This window comes from Geotrypetes seraphini, chromosome 2 (assembly GCF_902459505.1).
Source record: "Geotrypetes seraphini chromosome 2, aGeoSer1.1, whole genome shotgun sequence".
NCBI classification, from domain to species: Eukaryota; Metazoa; Chordata; class Amphibia; order Gymnophiona; family Dermophiidae; genus Geotrypetes; species Geotrypetes seraphini.
In genome coordinates, this window is record NC_047085.1 from 449,605,991 (window position 1) to 449,621,238 (window position 15,248).

The following is a 15,248-nucleotide window of genomic DNA, read 5'->3' on the forward strand; positions in this document are numbered from 1 at the left end:
GTAGCACCTCTTCCCTGCTCCCCCTATCCAGCAGCACCTATTCCCTGCTCCCCTGGTTCCTCTTCCCTGGTTCTCCGGTCCAGCAACACCTCTTCCCTGCTGCCCCTCACTGCCTTCCATAGTTTGTCCCACCCCCACCCTCCGAAGCCAGCTTGCCTGCCTGCCATCCCCCTGTGCAGCAGAACTCTCCCCCCCCGACCAGCAGCACCTCTTCCCTGCTCCCCCAGTCCATCAGCAGCACCTCTTCCCTGCTGCCCCTCATTGCGTTCCATAGTTTGTCCCTCCCGCACCTTCCGAAGCCAACCTGCCTGCTAGCCATCCCCCTGTGCAGTAGAACCCTCTCTCCCCTCCCCTATCTTCGCCGTGCAGCCGACCCCATTGACCCTCCCACCGTGAGACAGAGTGCCATACGGGCTAGTGCTGGGACGGATTCAGTCTTACCAGCATGTAATTTGCATTAATATAGTCGGTGTCGAAGCGGTGCAGGCGCAGGGATTCCCATGTGCCGGTGGCCGGCGCGGAGCGGCATGTGGGGCCCGGAGGAGTTCGCCCATCCATTTCTCCTCCGTCCCGACCATCCGTTTCTCCCCCCCCCCTGTGGAAATCACCTTCAGAGGGGCGGATTTGAAGTTTCCGTTCGGGACCCTCCCACCGCCGACAAACCTCGGGACTCCAGCCGCGTAGGCAGCACTATAAACACGCTGCTTCGCGGCCTTCTACTGGCGATTTCCTCTGCCGCGTCTGTCTCCGATGATGTCATCAGAGACGCGGCAGACGAAATCGGCAGGGAAGGGCGTGAAGCAGCGTGTTTATAGTGCTGCCTATGCCGCTGGAGCTGGGAGGCGACAGAGAGGGCAGGGGGTGCTAGCGGCCGGCAGCAGTGGAGAACAGGGAAGAGCGCACATGCCACTTGTCTTGCCTTGCATGAGGCCAGACCGTAAGCCGCGCATGCGCACTTCCTATGTGTGCTACAGCTCACGGAAAACGGACACACGCATAGGAAGTGCGCATGCGCGGCTTACCGTTTTATTATATTAGATGTAAATATTATATTATGTTATGCTGTAGTTTTTTTCCTGATGAAATATGGTATTTTGATGGTCCTATTTCCATATTTTTACTACATAGCTTTGTTTTATTCCAGACCTGTCATCTGTGAACATATACGCCACAGGTTTGGTTCCATTTTTAGGTATTTGCATAAACATTATCGTATGTTTTGTTTGTTATATATATATATATATATATATATATATCTTTGATATATGTATCATTCATTATATTTATATGTGTTATTGATTTACTTGATTGGCCTCTGGCATTCATTTACTCGAATGGCTTAGGAAAAATTTTAAAATTTTTATAAGATGTGTTTTAATATGTTGTGTTATGTTTTTATGTTTAGTGACCCCTGATGCAGGCGTTCCTCAGACGCTGAAACACAGTGCTGTGTCGGGTCCACAGCTTCTGCTTGTGTCCTTTTTTGAAATAAACAAGTTGGTTTTACATCAATGTTCTTCAGTGGAGTGCTCATTATCCGTTCCCACTTCCTTTTGTACCTTTCTAATAGCTACACCAGGGGGCCTCCTGAAGGCCGGCATGCTTCCCCCTTCTCTCCATCGTCATCCGGCTTCCCTCTGGCCTCTCAGTCTCACTTCAAAACTAATTACGGTCTTGAGAGGATCGCCAGTAATGTAGCAATTCTAGTATGCTGCCACCTCCGCCATATGTTCCCTCTGCTGTGGTCCCGTCCCTCCTCTGGTGTCATGTTCTGTTTTGGTCTGGGATGAAACATGGCAAAGGGAATGTGTAGTGGAGGCCGACGGCAGCCTGCTAGAACTGCTACATCACTGGCGATCCTCTGCAGGCCGTAATTAGTTTTTAAGGTTAGACAAGGAGGCCAGGGGGAAGCCGGACAATGGTGAAGAGAGGGAAAACATGCCGTCTTTCAGGGAGCCCCCCTAAAGCCGTGGAGCTGAGGGTACCCACAGCTTTGGCACTTCCCGACCGATACACTCCCCCCATGAGCTCTGACATCAGGTCTCCTAGAGCAGGAGCAACAGCAGCAGTGGACAACCTGCAAGAGGCAGCACTTAGGACAGGTTTTTCACTGCCAGAGCGCTGCCATTTCTGCATTAGGAGGCCCGAAGTTATGCAAGGAGGAAAGCTGGTCGCTGAATCAGCGAGCCCGTTTTTTTAAGAAAACGAATTGATTTTAATGATTCACCAAAGTGAATCAGTAAATCATTTGAATCGGGCAGCACTAGTGTGTACCTACAGCTTTCCATTTTTTTCCTACACACCAGCTCTCCTCTTCCAATTATTTCCCATTCTCACTATCTATCCTCTTTTCTACCCCCTCCTATCCAGCATCTGCCCCTTCCATTTGTCAGTTGTAGTTAACAACAAAACACAAAGCAGGAGTGGAGCAGGCATACAGTTACAACTGTCTTGGGATTCCCTAGGGTGGGTACCCAATGCCTGATGGCCTGAGGATGGAGAAAGGCTGAAGGTGCCGAACTGGGGCAGAAGCTGCAGAGACATTACACGACTGGCCTGGTGTGAGGCCTTGAGCATCTGCACATGCTCCAGGCTGGCTCCCGTCCCACCTAAACGTCTTGTTTTGGAGAGTATGGCTTCATGCTGACCAGTCATGCGATGCTAGTGATGCAGCTTCTAGAGTTGTCACTCCATGGGAGTGAAATAAAGACTAAAGGCTTTGCAAGGAGAAAGGGTAGCAAAATTTAGGGGGTGCCATGGCACATGTGGCTCCCCCTGTTCTAATGCCAATGCTTTTATATCAAGTAAGGCTGCAAGAATCTTGGAAGCACTAAAAATATTTGGGCACTGACCAGATATAAGGTAAACTCCACCAGGTCTGAAATTATATTCCCCTTTAGGGAGAAATATCTCAGTTGTTAACTTTTATCACTCTATGTCGATACTGCACCTTAAGTATTATGTACAGTTCTGGTCAATGCATCTCAAAAATGATGTAGTTGAATTAGAAAGGTACAAAGAAGGGCTGAAGAGATTGGGGACAGCTGAGGAAAGATAGAATTGAGGTCTAAAGAATCCTGAATGGAGTGATATGGCTAAATATGAATCAATTATTTACCGTTTCAAAACATGGAAAGACTAGGGGGACACTCCATGAAGTTACACAGGAACAATCCAAAGAAATAGAAAATATTCACTCAATGTATATAGTTAAGCTCTAGAACTCACTGCCAGAGCAAGTGTTAAAAAGTTAGTGTAGATGGGTATAAAAAAGGTTTATCCTAGAGGAAATGTCCACAAATCATTAAGGTAGGGGGAAAGCGACTGGGATTTGATAAATTGCCAGGTTCAAATCAAAGTGGCTAATATATTAAACAGGTTCTTATTTTGTAGCTGGAGCAATGGAGACCTCTGGGAAAGCCACCAAGTATCCCCACCGAGGAAAAGTCACTGAGTATCTCCAAGGATAATTAGCTTGGAATCTTACTACTTTTTGGGACTCTCAGGTACTGATGACCTGGACTGGCTACAGTTGGAAACTGGATAGTGGAGTAGATGGACCCTTGGTCTGAATCAGTACATAATGCTTATATTCAACATTTCCAGATAAAACAGACTAAAAAGGAGCAAGAAAGATTTTTCTTTCAATTCTGTTTCTATAAAAATACATTTCACAGTCAAAATGTGAAAATGTGAGTCTCCAATACTTTGTATGGTTCTGAAAATATCAAACCAGCCAGAACACTGTAAAATTCTATATATGACACCAAACATTACGTGCTACTTCTGCCCCAAATTTTCAGCATAGAAAAGCATTTTAAAGGATGCGACCAGAAAATCTATGTGAATCCCCTCCCATTTACAAGTGTTTCCATGTGACTCTGCAAATGGGGCATAGCCATGAGAAGGGCATGGTTGGGCCATGGGTGTTCCTTTATAATGCACGCAGTGTTATTAGAATAGTATGGATTTGTACCCAATTTGCATGCTGGGATTTATACCTTGCTTCAGTTGGTATAATTCCTTGCACCTAAAGATGAGGGCAGATCCCAGCACTATGAACTATTCTATAAAGGCAGCAATCCTGGAAAACCTCTTATAGACCACCATTCAGTACTGATTTTTTTCAGCACAATTTACTGAAACCAGCTCTAAAAGGCTAGGGATTTATATCTAGACTATTGAAATAAAAAATTTTACACAAAGACAGCAATTATTATGCATTTGATGAGATTATGTTACATTGCTAGGTTACATAGGGATACTGCAGTTTCCTCCTACCTTTGCATGACACAGCTTGTATAACAATTTAAAAAAAAAAAAAAAATTAAAGCTTTATACAACTTCCATATTCTCATTCCCTCCTCTCTTCCTGAAGCAATGGAATTTCTTTACATCTTATCACTTCTCCCCTGAGAAGTTTTTCTCCTGAAACCAATTAGTACTTATAGTATAGCTTCCTTGGTCTTACAATTTCTAAAGCAAACCACAATATCTCTAGGCTTGTTTCCCCGAGGGGCAGCCAAAAATTTGATGGGCCTGCTCAATATGGATATCCACTGCGGATCAGGGTAACGGATCAATAGCAAATAGCATAATCACTATTTGTTGAGCTACTTTTTCACAGTCACCATAACCCACAGATTCTGATATACCCCGAATCCTAAGATTAGCCTGCTGGTTTTTATTCTCCAGATCTTCGAGATTGTCATAAATGAAGACTTGCTGCGCTTGCAAATCTTTTGCGCTTGTATCTACCAGAGCAAAAGCACTTTGTGTTCTTCTAAGTGGGCCTCCATATGCCCATGTGAGAGCCCAATTCTATTGCCAAGGTAGTAAATTTATCCCGAAGTCACACCATTTCACTGTGGAACAGAACAGCCCCTGGACTTCAGCCAAGGGATCCAGCGAGATAAGATTGAAATTTTGATGGGTGGAGTGAGGGTTAAATATTTGTATTATAAGATATAATAGTAAGAATATAAAATGATGTATGCTATGATACTGATTTGATATTTGTACACTTGATGAAAGTTTGAAAATTAATAAAGAATTTAAAAAAAACAATTAGTACTTACAATAGTGAATGTTTTATATAGCATGTATTTCCATTTTTGTTCCTTAAGCTGAGTCACACATTCAGCAACAAAGGTAAATAAACATTGAAAAGCAGCCTTCATACTGCATTCTAGTGGCTAATGAAACAATTTGACAACTTACCGCATCCCACTTAGCATTCATCTTTTCTTTTTCAAATTTAGCAAATTCTCTTCTATCATGAATAATCATGAGCAGTTTCCAGATCAGCAACAGAGCCAGACCAATAAGAACAATGCCAGCAACTACACCAGCTACAATGGGAATGATGTCAGGACCACTGGGACACTCTGGCAATGAAGTAAAAAAATAAAAGGACAAATGAAAGCCACCACCAGTATAGAGGTTATGAAACTAGAAACACTGGAGTTGATATTCAAAGCAATTTAACAGGCCAGAGACAGCTCTTGGTCAGTTAATCGCTTGTTTGGAGATAACCAGTTACTTTCAGCAGCAGTCGGCACTTGGCTGGTTCTAATTCAGAACTTAACCGGCTAAGGTCACTGCGTAAAAATTAATTCTATAGCCTATTAAGTACTGAATATCATACTTAACCAGCTATGGTTTAGCAAGGTCTGGAAATTCAATGCCAAAGCCTGGACTTGGCCTAGTACTGAATTTCTGGCCACAGCGCCATCAGCTGAAAATAACAACCCCATTACATTTAAATAAATAAAATAACAATTTTCTACTGCAATTTACAAAAAAAGAGCAGATTGATTTTTTCATTAACTATCTGTGGTAATTAACAAAAGTTGTCATAAACAAGCCACTCATCTATCTATCTCTAGTGCTTTGCATGCAAGCAATTTAAAATATTTTCTTACACATCAGCACTTGCTATCTCAACTTGACACTACAAAACCTAAATTGCAATACTCCGCATACCTTTACATAAACATTTAAGGCATTTCTGGGTAAATGAATCTATGATAAGATATAGCTCAATTAAAGATACAAATAAAAGTGATCAAAATAAAGGTGATGGAAAAATTCCCCCATAAGGAAAAACTAAAGAGGTTTGAGCTCTTCAGTTTAGAGACGAGATGCCTGTGGAGAGACATAAGAAGTTTATAAAATGGGTGGAGTTGGACAGGAAAGATGTTAATCACTTTTTTTTTAAAAGAGTAGCAATGACAACACACAATGAAGTTACTAAGTAGTATATTTAAAACATATTGAAGAAAATATTTCTTCACGCAATATATAAGAATCTGAAGTCATTGCCAGAGAATTTGGTAAAAGCTGTACCATAGCAGTGTTTATAAAGATTTAGAGAAGTTCCTGGGAGAAGGTCCATAAACTGTTAAGGTGGACTTGGGGAAGGAGCTCCATACAGCACATCAAGAAACATCTGAAAAAAATAGCAACAGTGGGCAACCAAACCTAAATGTAAAACACCACACCTTCAGCCATACTCAAGTGGAACACAGGGACAATACAGAAAGGTGTTGAGATATCACTGAGTATTATTCTCCTGTCAAAAAGCCAACATCAGAGGAGGGGTGGGACCACGGCAGAGGAAACAGCTCCGAAGCTGTTTGCAGACATCGTTAATGCTGCGATCTTCTGTGCAGGCTATTCTTCAAAGGTAAAGGGGTGCAGGGAAGCCAGTCGCCAAGGGGGGGTGAATCGATTTGAATCGATTTAAAATAACAAAAAATTGGCTTTCCGATTCGGCTGACCCTCCCCCCTCGCCCTCTAAAGCAGGTGCGGCAGCGGCCAGCCAACAAGCGCAGTGTTGCCGCTCCTGCTTTAGGGGGGGCGAGGGGGGAGGGTCAGCCGAATCGGAAAGCCAATTTTTTGTTATTTTAAATCGATTCACCCAAAGTGAATCGGTGAACCGATTCGAAATGTGAATCGGGCAGCACTAATATGCGCACATGCTTATACTAGGAATCATCTATAAAGTCCCTCATATTATACTCTTATCATGCAATTTTACTAACTAGTATGGTGCTCCTTACCCCCAACATTTAACCAGGAAGATACCGGAACTCCATCTAGATCAGGGATCTCCAAAGTCCCTCCTTGAGGGCTGCAATCCAATTGGGTTTTCAGGATTTCCCCAATGAATATGCATTGAAAGCAGTGCATGCACATAGATCTCATGCATATTCATTGGGGAAATCCTGAAAACCCAACTGGATTGCGGCCCTCAAGGAGGGACTTTGAGACCCCTGATCTAGATCAATCGTTCATTCTACCTGTTGACTCCAACACAATTCTTATCCTCTAAATAGTCTAAGCCAGGGGTGGGCAAACTTTTTGATCCGTGGGTCACAATGGGTTCTTAAATTTGACAGAGGGGCTGGGCATGGTGGGAGGGAGGTGACAGGGAGGGCGCAGCAGGGGGGGGACTAATGCGGCAGGAGGAAACAGCACACCCGCGGCTGCCAGCTGCTGAATCCTCACAAATTTTCTTTTTGCGCATTGTGCCTCCCTCCTATGTCCTTGGTGCCCCTTCCTATGTCCTTAATGCCCCAGTGCCTCCTTCCTCCTTTCTATGCCCCCAATGCCTCCTTCCTATGTCCTTAATGCCCCAGTGCCTCCTTCCTATGCCCCTGGTGCCTCCTTCCTATGTCCTTAGTGACCCGGTGCCTCCTTCCTATGCCCCCAGTGCCTCCTTCCTATGTCCTTAGTGCCTCTTCCTAAGCCCCCCACTGCCTCCTTCCTATGTCCTTTGTGCCCCCTTCCTCCCTCCCCCCCAGGCCGGCCTGCACCCTCCCACCCTCCCCCTCAAGCTGACCTGCACCAGCTGCACTTAATTACTTCCCGCCATCCCCCGAAGTCATACCGAAGCCTGTCTGCCCCCAAGCCGACCCGCCTCCAATTCCTCCTCTCAGTCCAGCAGCCGCCCATCTGTCCATCCGCTTGCTCCCCATCCACCCATTATATTTATTTACAGCCCCGCTAGTGTCACAACAAAGGGAAGGGCCAGGCGCATATCCACAAGCCTTCTCTCGACATCAATTCTGACAGGAGAAAAGAACCGGGCCAGCCAATCCCATCAGAATTGACGTCGGGTACATGCCTGGCCCTTCCCTTCGTTGCGGCACCAGTGGGGCTGTAAGTAAATATAGCAGGTGAGCGGCGGTGGAGGTGAGTGGCCGGCCCAAGTACCGCATATTTAGAAACCCTGTCTTACATTGCAGACAAGGGCAAACTACAGCCGCTTCTGATGCTGTGGGCTGGGTTAAATAGCTAAATGAGCAGGATTTGGATCACGGGTCGTAGTTTGCACATGTCTGGTCTAAGCACATAAAACCTATAGGTGTGCATTGATACATTCTGCATGCACCATTACAAAAGGCAACCTGCAATCAAACTCAAATCCCTCTTATCCTCTTTGATCAACCTATTACTCCTGTTCTAGGTTTTCACTAAATTAGGGTATGGATTGATTCTAATTTTTTTTTCTCAGCACATTTCTAAGGTTATCAAAGCAGGTTTCTTTGTATTACATTCTCTCCATGCACTTAGGGATTTCTTAAGATGTATTCAGGAATTGGGGATTAGTACGTATATTTACACAGATGACATCTTATTAGTCTATAGATTATCTCCCACAATGTTAAACCTAGGTCCTCTCTTAGATGGCTTAAAAAGAATAGAGGAATGGCTGAGCGAACATAAACTGGTTCTAAATATGTCAAAAACAGTAGCATGTTGTATTTCAGGGGATAAGGCAACCCTGCAATTAGATATTTCTATACATAATGATAATATAAAGTTAGTAAATAGTTTTAGATATCTGGGTGTCATAATCGATTGCCATTTGAACTTTGAGGAACAAGTATCATCTGTGGTTGCCAAGGGTTTCGGGGCATTAAGACAGCTTAGAACCATTCAAGATTTCTTGAATGAAAAAACATTACATACGTTAATTCATGTTTTAGTATTATCTAAATTGGATTAAGGTAATTTAGTTTATGCAGGTATAGGAACAGAACAATTAAAGCGCCTATAAACAGTACAAAATGCTATGATTAGGTTGCTAGGCCATGCTTATATTCGGGATCATGTAACACCTTTGTATCTGAAATTCCATTGGTTGCCAATGAAATTTAGGATCAAATTCAATATTTTGATGTTGGCCATCAGGGATGACATCACCCACATGTGGCTAATTTACCCTACTGTTCAAGGAGACCTTCCATTACAGGTAACCCACCCCTCTTTATCTGCAATTCTAATGCAACCACCATACATTTCTATAATATGCTATTAAAATTGTTCCCTCATTGAAAAAAGCACAACCTTGTGAGGATATACTGTACTAGTCTATGGAAAATGTGTAACTATGTTTATACCTGGCTTCTCCACCACATGGACAAGGACTTCATTGTTTGCATTCACTGAGTAGGTGAAATAGATCCAGCAGTCTTCCGCATCCTTCTCTTTACAGATTGTCTGTGCATCAGCCTGACCAGGCTGAGGCAATTTTTTGCTGTTCTCCACAGTTGTTATATTGAAATACATGCACTCTTTTGAGCAGGTCTCTTTCTTAGCACCTTTGTTAAAAGCTCTGCACTGGACACATTCTCTAGTAAGAGACAACAGCCACAGTAAATGTCAATATTAGTTCTCACATATTTAGATAAAAGAAAACAAATGATATTTCTTTGATGTTTATCTAAAATAAAAGTACAGATACAAAATCCTTTATTCGAAATATTTTTGGAATTTATTAACTGCTGAAGCCTTCTTTCTGCTGCCTCTTAACTTGCTAACATCACTTCCTCTTTCCTTCTTGGCTGGACAAGACAGAAAAAAGCGTGTGGGGCCGCAAAAGGCAATGAATATGAATCGCTGCGGCCACTGGCAACATCTCAGAGGTACACCACTATGAGGTAAGATGAACAAACTGAACTACTATCAGCATAGAGGGAAGTCTTTAAAATGACTTTGGGGCCAGATTTCAGTTTTGGTGCAACAATTTTACAAAAAATTTTTGGAGCTTTCTGGTTTTTAGAATTTTGGATATACCTGTGTTTACAATTATTGAATGAGTATTTTGAAAAAATATGAATAAATAATTTACAGAATTTGCCTGTAACCCTATTTTCAAGTGCTATTATGGTAGGTCACCTGTTCCTCATACCTGAGCTTTCAAAACTACATAGGCCCCTTTCTTAGATACTCTATGCAAAGACCAGCAAAAAAAAAAAGCAACTGTTCACAGAACTAAAGAAAAGAAATTGGCCTTCAGTTATAAGGCAGAAAAACCAAGTACAAAATATTCCAACTGCCTGTTTACAGTACAAATTTAGTTTCCCCTAAAGTTATATAATCTGTTATTAAGAAAACAGATCCAATTATAAATTAATTCCATACCTATTCATAGCAAAACTAGCCAGGAAAATAGTTTGCCAATGGAACTCAGGCCATGACATATTCTGATCAAGAAGTCAGCTTTTGAGACACATGGATGCCACTGCTTTGCTCCCCCATTGCTGCTGCTGCCACCAAAAGAAAACTTTATACATGCAGGTCTTATTAGGAGCTCCAGTTCAAGTCTCAAGTCTTCACACTATTTTTTAAAAGCGATTCAGGCCCCAATTTACAACAGGTTTCCTTGCAAATAAGACTGCTGGGAGGGTTTGACCCAGAGCCCCCCCCAGCTCTCCCCCAAAAATCCCTGGTGGTCTAGTGGCTCGGCCCCCGACACCCCCAACCCCTATTTTGAAGACCGGCAGGAGGGAAACCCACTCCCTCCTGCCTGGCTGTCACTGCCCAGACACCCTCTCCCCCCCACCTTGTAGTGAAGACCGGCAGAAAGGATAGAAACATAGAAACATAGAATATGACGGCAGAAAAGGGCCTTCGGCCCAACAAGTCTACCCACTCAAATAACCCTCCCCTCTAAGTTCTTCTTTGAAGTGAACCCACGTGTTGTTCCCATTTATTCTTAAAGTCAGTCACGTTACTGGCCTCAACTACCTGAAGTGGAAGATCATTCCAACGGTCAACCACCCTTTCGGTGAAGAAGTACTTCCTAGTGTCACTATGAAATTCCCCACCCCTGAGTTTTAGCGGATGCTCTCTTTTCACCGTAGGACATGTAACGAAAAAGATGTCTTCTTCCACCTCAATACGGCGAGTAACGTATTTGAACGTCTCTATCATGTCACCCCTTTCTCTGCGTTCCTCGAGAGAGTAAAGCTGCAACTTACCTAGACGTTCTTCATATGGGATACCCTTGAGCATGCCCTGGCCTCAGAATCCCCACACTGATACGCCCCAAACACCACCCATCCTATAAAAACCCTCGTAAAGTCAACCACACCTCCCTAAAACCTGTCCCCGCTTCCACTCTCTTCGACCCTGCCTCTGATTCTCTCACCCCAGTCCCGACACTTTATTGCAATGCCAGATCCGCTTGTAATAAGATTCAAATCTTGAAGGACCTACTCGAGGATTCAGACCCCGGATTCCTATTTATCACAGAATCTTGGATCACAAAAGATGACCAATTTACTCAAAACGAACTTTGCTCCCACTGCTACCAAGGCCTCTTCTCTCCCAGAACTAACCGAAAAGGAGGCGGCCTGGCTCTCCTTTTCAAATCATTCTTCGATGTCCAGCTCCTTGAAAAAGGCAGCCTCTCATTAGAATACATGCTAGCCTCAGTTAACGATGAGTACCATCCTCATCCACTGGGTATCCTGCTCCTATACCGCCCACCTACCCCTTGGAACAATTCCTCAGAACTCGTCTTCCTCAAATAACAAATGCCTTCCTCAAATTTCAAAGATTACTGATCATCGGAGACATCAATCTCCAACCTTGACGATGTCACCAGCAAGGACGCATCCGAATTTAATAGCTTCCTCTCCTCTTTAGGCTTTCCCCCTCCCACTCTCTCCCCTACCACGAAAAAGGCCACACACTAGATCTCATCAGTTTTCTGGATCTCACTATTCACAAAACCTCAACCACTGACATTCGCTGGGAAACCGTTCCCTGGTCCGATTACTTCCTAGGGGCTTTCTGTCTCCCAATCTTCATGACACATTTTGGGCCCCCATCCCGCACCTCAAATTCTATTACCTTCCGCATAAAAATCTCGAGCAATCTGTTCTGGACCAATTTTCTTGACAAATTCTCCCCCATCCCTAAACCTGCAGAACCAGAAACAAACTGGCAAAACTGGGTCGCCCTCTCCGAGTCCACCTTCCTTTCCCTCACCCCTCTCTCCACTAAAACCATCTCCTATTCCCACAAGGCCCCTTGGTACCTCCCATACCACAGAGAACTGAAACAGAAATGCCGAGCTCTGGAACGAAAACGGAAAAAATCTAAATCCCCTACAGACAGACACTCCTGGAGGGTCAATATTAAATTCTACAATACTGTTCTAAAAAAAGCAAGGAAAAACTTCTACGGTGACAAAATCTCCGAATCCAACAACCAGACTAGCACATTATTTAACATCTGATGTTCCTTAACCTCCAAAAATGTCTCCATCCTCCCCCTCAGCCGATTCGCTGGCAAAGTTCTTCAGCGACAAGGTCTCCACCTTGAGGCGCTCCTTCCCTCCTGCAATCTCCTACAAATCTCTGATTCCAATCGACCCCAACCCTACCCTTACAGACTCCTACCCTATCCCAGCTGACAGATCCTGGTCTTCCTTCGAACTTGTTTCTGAATCCCTGGTCCATAATCTCTGCCTCAAATTGAAATCCTGCAATTGTACCTTGGATCCATTCCCCACCTACCTTTACGAGAACACTCCCCCTCAGGCCATCTCATCTCTTACCATTCTCATAAACTCCGCCCTCCATTCGGGTCTATTCTCCCCAGAAATGGGCCATATCTCCTTAACCCCTCTACTGAAAAAACCTGATCTAGACCCCTCTACACCTTCCAGCTACCGTCCAATAGCAAACATTCCTCTCCTTACCAAGATGCTAGAATCCATCATATCCACTCAACTATCTTCCTACCTTGAAAAATTCACCATTCTTCAATCCTATCAATACGGCTTCCGTTCCAACTTCAGCACCGAATCCCTTCTGACCTCCTTAATCTCAAAAGTTCAGCATCTCCATTCTCGCAACAAGTTCGCCGTCCTTCTTCAATTCGACCTCTCTGCAGCTTTTGATGTCGTCCATCATGATATCCTATTTTACCAACTCACTGACATAGGCATTAACTCCACAGTCCATGACTGGTTCTCGAAGTTCTTACGCTCCCGCTCCTACACAGTCAACATGAAGGGCACTTCTTCCTCCACCTGGAACCCAATCTGTGGAGTCCCACAAGGCTCACCTCTCTCCCCTATCCTTTTCAACATTTATATGTCCTCCCTTAAACTCCTTCATCTCTCCCGTCTTGAAACACTTTACACTTACGCAGATGACATCTTTGTCCTCCTTGGACTGACCGGAACCTCACCAACCTCTCTGCGAACATATCCTATGTATATTCTCTTTAACATCTACTATATGTCCTCCCTGAAACTCCTCCAATTATCCCCCCTTGAAACAATCTACACATACGCTGATGACATCCTTGTCCTCCTTGAGACAGACCAGAACCTCACCAACCTCCACGAGAACATTACAGCTTGCATAATGAGACTCCATTCCTAGTCCTTCTTGGTAGAGATGAAACTGAATGAATCAAAAGCAAAATTACTCTGGCTCGGCCCCAAATTAGAACACCTGCCCACCCTCTTCGCACTACCCTCAGGCGCTGCACTGCAGCTTGAGTTTTCAAGCAAGGTCCTTGGCATCATTATCGATTCTTCTCTCTCCCTCAATAACCACCTCAACTGCTTGGCTAAATCATGCTTTTTCAGTCTCCACATGCTGAAGAAAGATACTATTTTCGCCAACAACATTTCACCGTCCTTGTCCAATCCATCATCCTCTCCAAATTAGACTACTGCAATGCCATCTACTTAAGCCTATCAAAAAAAAGTCTTCCAAGACTCCAGCTAATCCAGAATACTGCAGCCAAGTTGATCTTTGCAAAATGCAAGTCTGACCATGTCTTCCCACTCCTAGCCAAACTTTACTGGCTCCCAGTGATTTCCAGAATCCATTTCAAATGCTCCTGCCTGGCTTTTAAGATCATTCACGACATCCTTCCTTCCTTAATCCCACTATCTTATAACTCCTCGAGTCCTGACTCTACCAGACCCACCCAAAGGTATAAATTATCCTTCCCCTCTCTACACGGTATTCGCTATGCAGGCAAACTGGGAAAATCCCTTCTCTTCAGAATCACAGGTCTTTGGAACGACCTTACTACCCCGCTGCGGAACCTCCTGTGGGCTCCCTCCAATTATTCTGCAAGCAACTGAAAACCTGGCTTTTCACTAAAATGTAATTCTATCCCCCCTTACTCTTCTCTTCTATATATAAGTTCATGTAAACCTTTTTTTTCCTTCTCTTCCTATATTTTAAGTTTCTTGTAAACCGTGCCGAGCTCCACAACATCTGTGAAGATGATGCGGTATATAAACTTAAGATTTAGTTTAGTTTATCGAACCTTCAATCCTGGGCCCACACTGTGCAGATGAAACTGAACGAATCCAAAACAAAACTTCTCTGGCTCAGCCCAAAATTGGACCAACTGCCCACCTCCATCCTTCTGTCCTCTGGCCCCACTCTGCATCTTGAATACTCAAGCAAAATTCTGGGAGTCATCATTGACTCTACACTTTCCTTCAATGATCACCTCAACTCTCTAATAAAAAAATGTTTCTTCAGCCTTCATATGCTGAGGAAAGTGAGAACCTGTTTCCATCAAAAACACTTTGCCGTCTTTGTCCAATCTACCATCCTTTCCAAACTAGACTATTGCAACTCTATCTACCTAAACCTAACAAAGAAAAACCTTCAAAGACTCCAGCGGATTCAGAATGCCGCTGCTAAGCTTATCTTCGCAAAAAGCAAATTCGACCACGTCTCACCGCTTTTGTCCAAGCTCCACTGGCTTCCGATAATCTCCAGAGTCCACTTCAAATGTGCCTGCCTTACTTTCAAGATCCTACACGGCATCCTCCCCTCCTTTATTCCTCTTTCTTGGAATTCCTCTAACCCCAATTCCACCAGATCCAAAAACTGAAACTCTCCTTTCCCTCTCTAAAAGGCGTCTCCCTTGTAGGAAAACTAGGTTCCTCCCTCCCTTTTAGAATC

General features: G+C 43.9%; 1 protein-coding gene across 3 annotated transcripts in view; it reads right to left on the bottom strand.

Moving 5' to 3' along the window:
• ITGB1 (integrin subunit beta 1) overlaps window positions 1-15,248 on the bottom strand; it is a 234,339-nt gene that overhangs the window by 20,941 nt on the left and 198,150 nt on the right. For all 3 annotated transcript variants that reach the window (XM_033931504.1, XM_033931506.1, XM_033931505.1), the window contains 2 exons: window positions 9,411-9,643; window positions 5,221-5,387 (listed from right to left, as the gene is read on the bottom strand). In XM_033931504.1, the coding sequence (XP_033787395.1) occupies window positions 5,221-5,387; window positions 9,411-9,643 (400 nt within the window). The remainder of the gene's footprint in view (window positions 1-5,220; window positions 5,388-9,410; window positions 9,644-15,248) is intronic.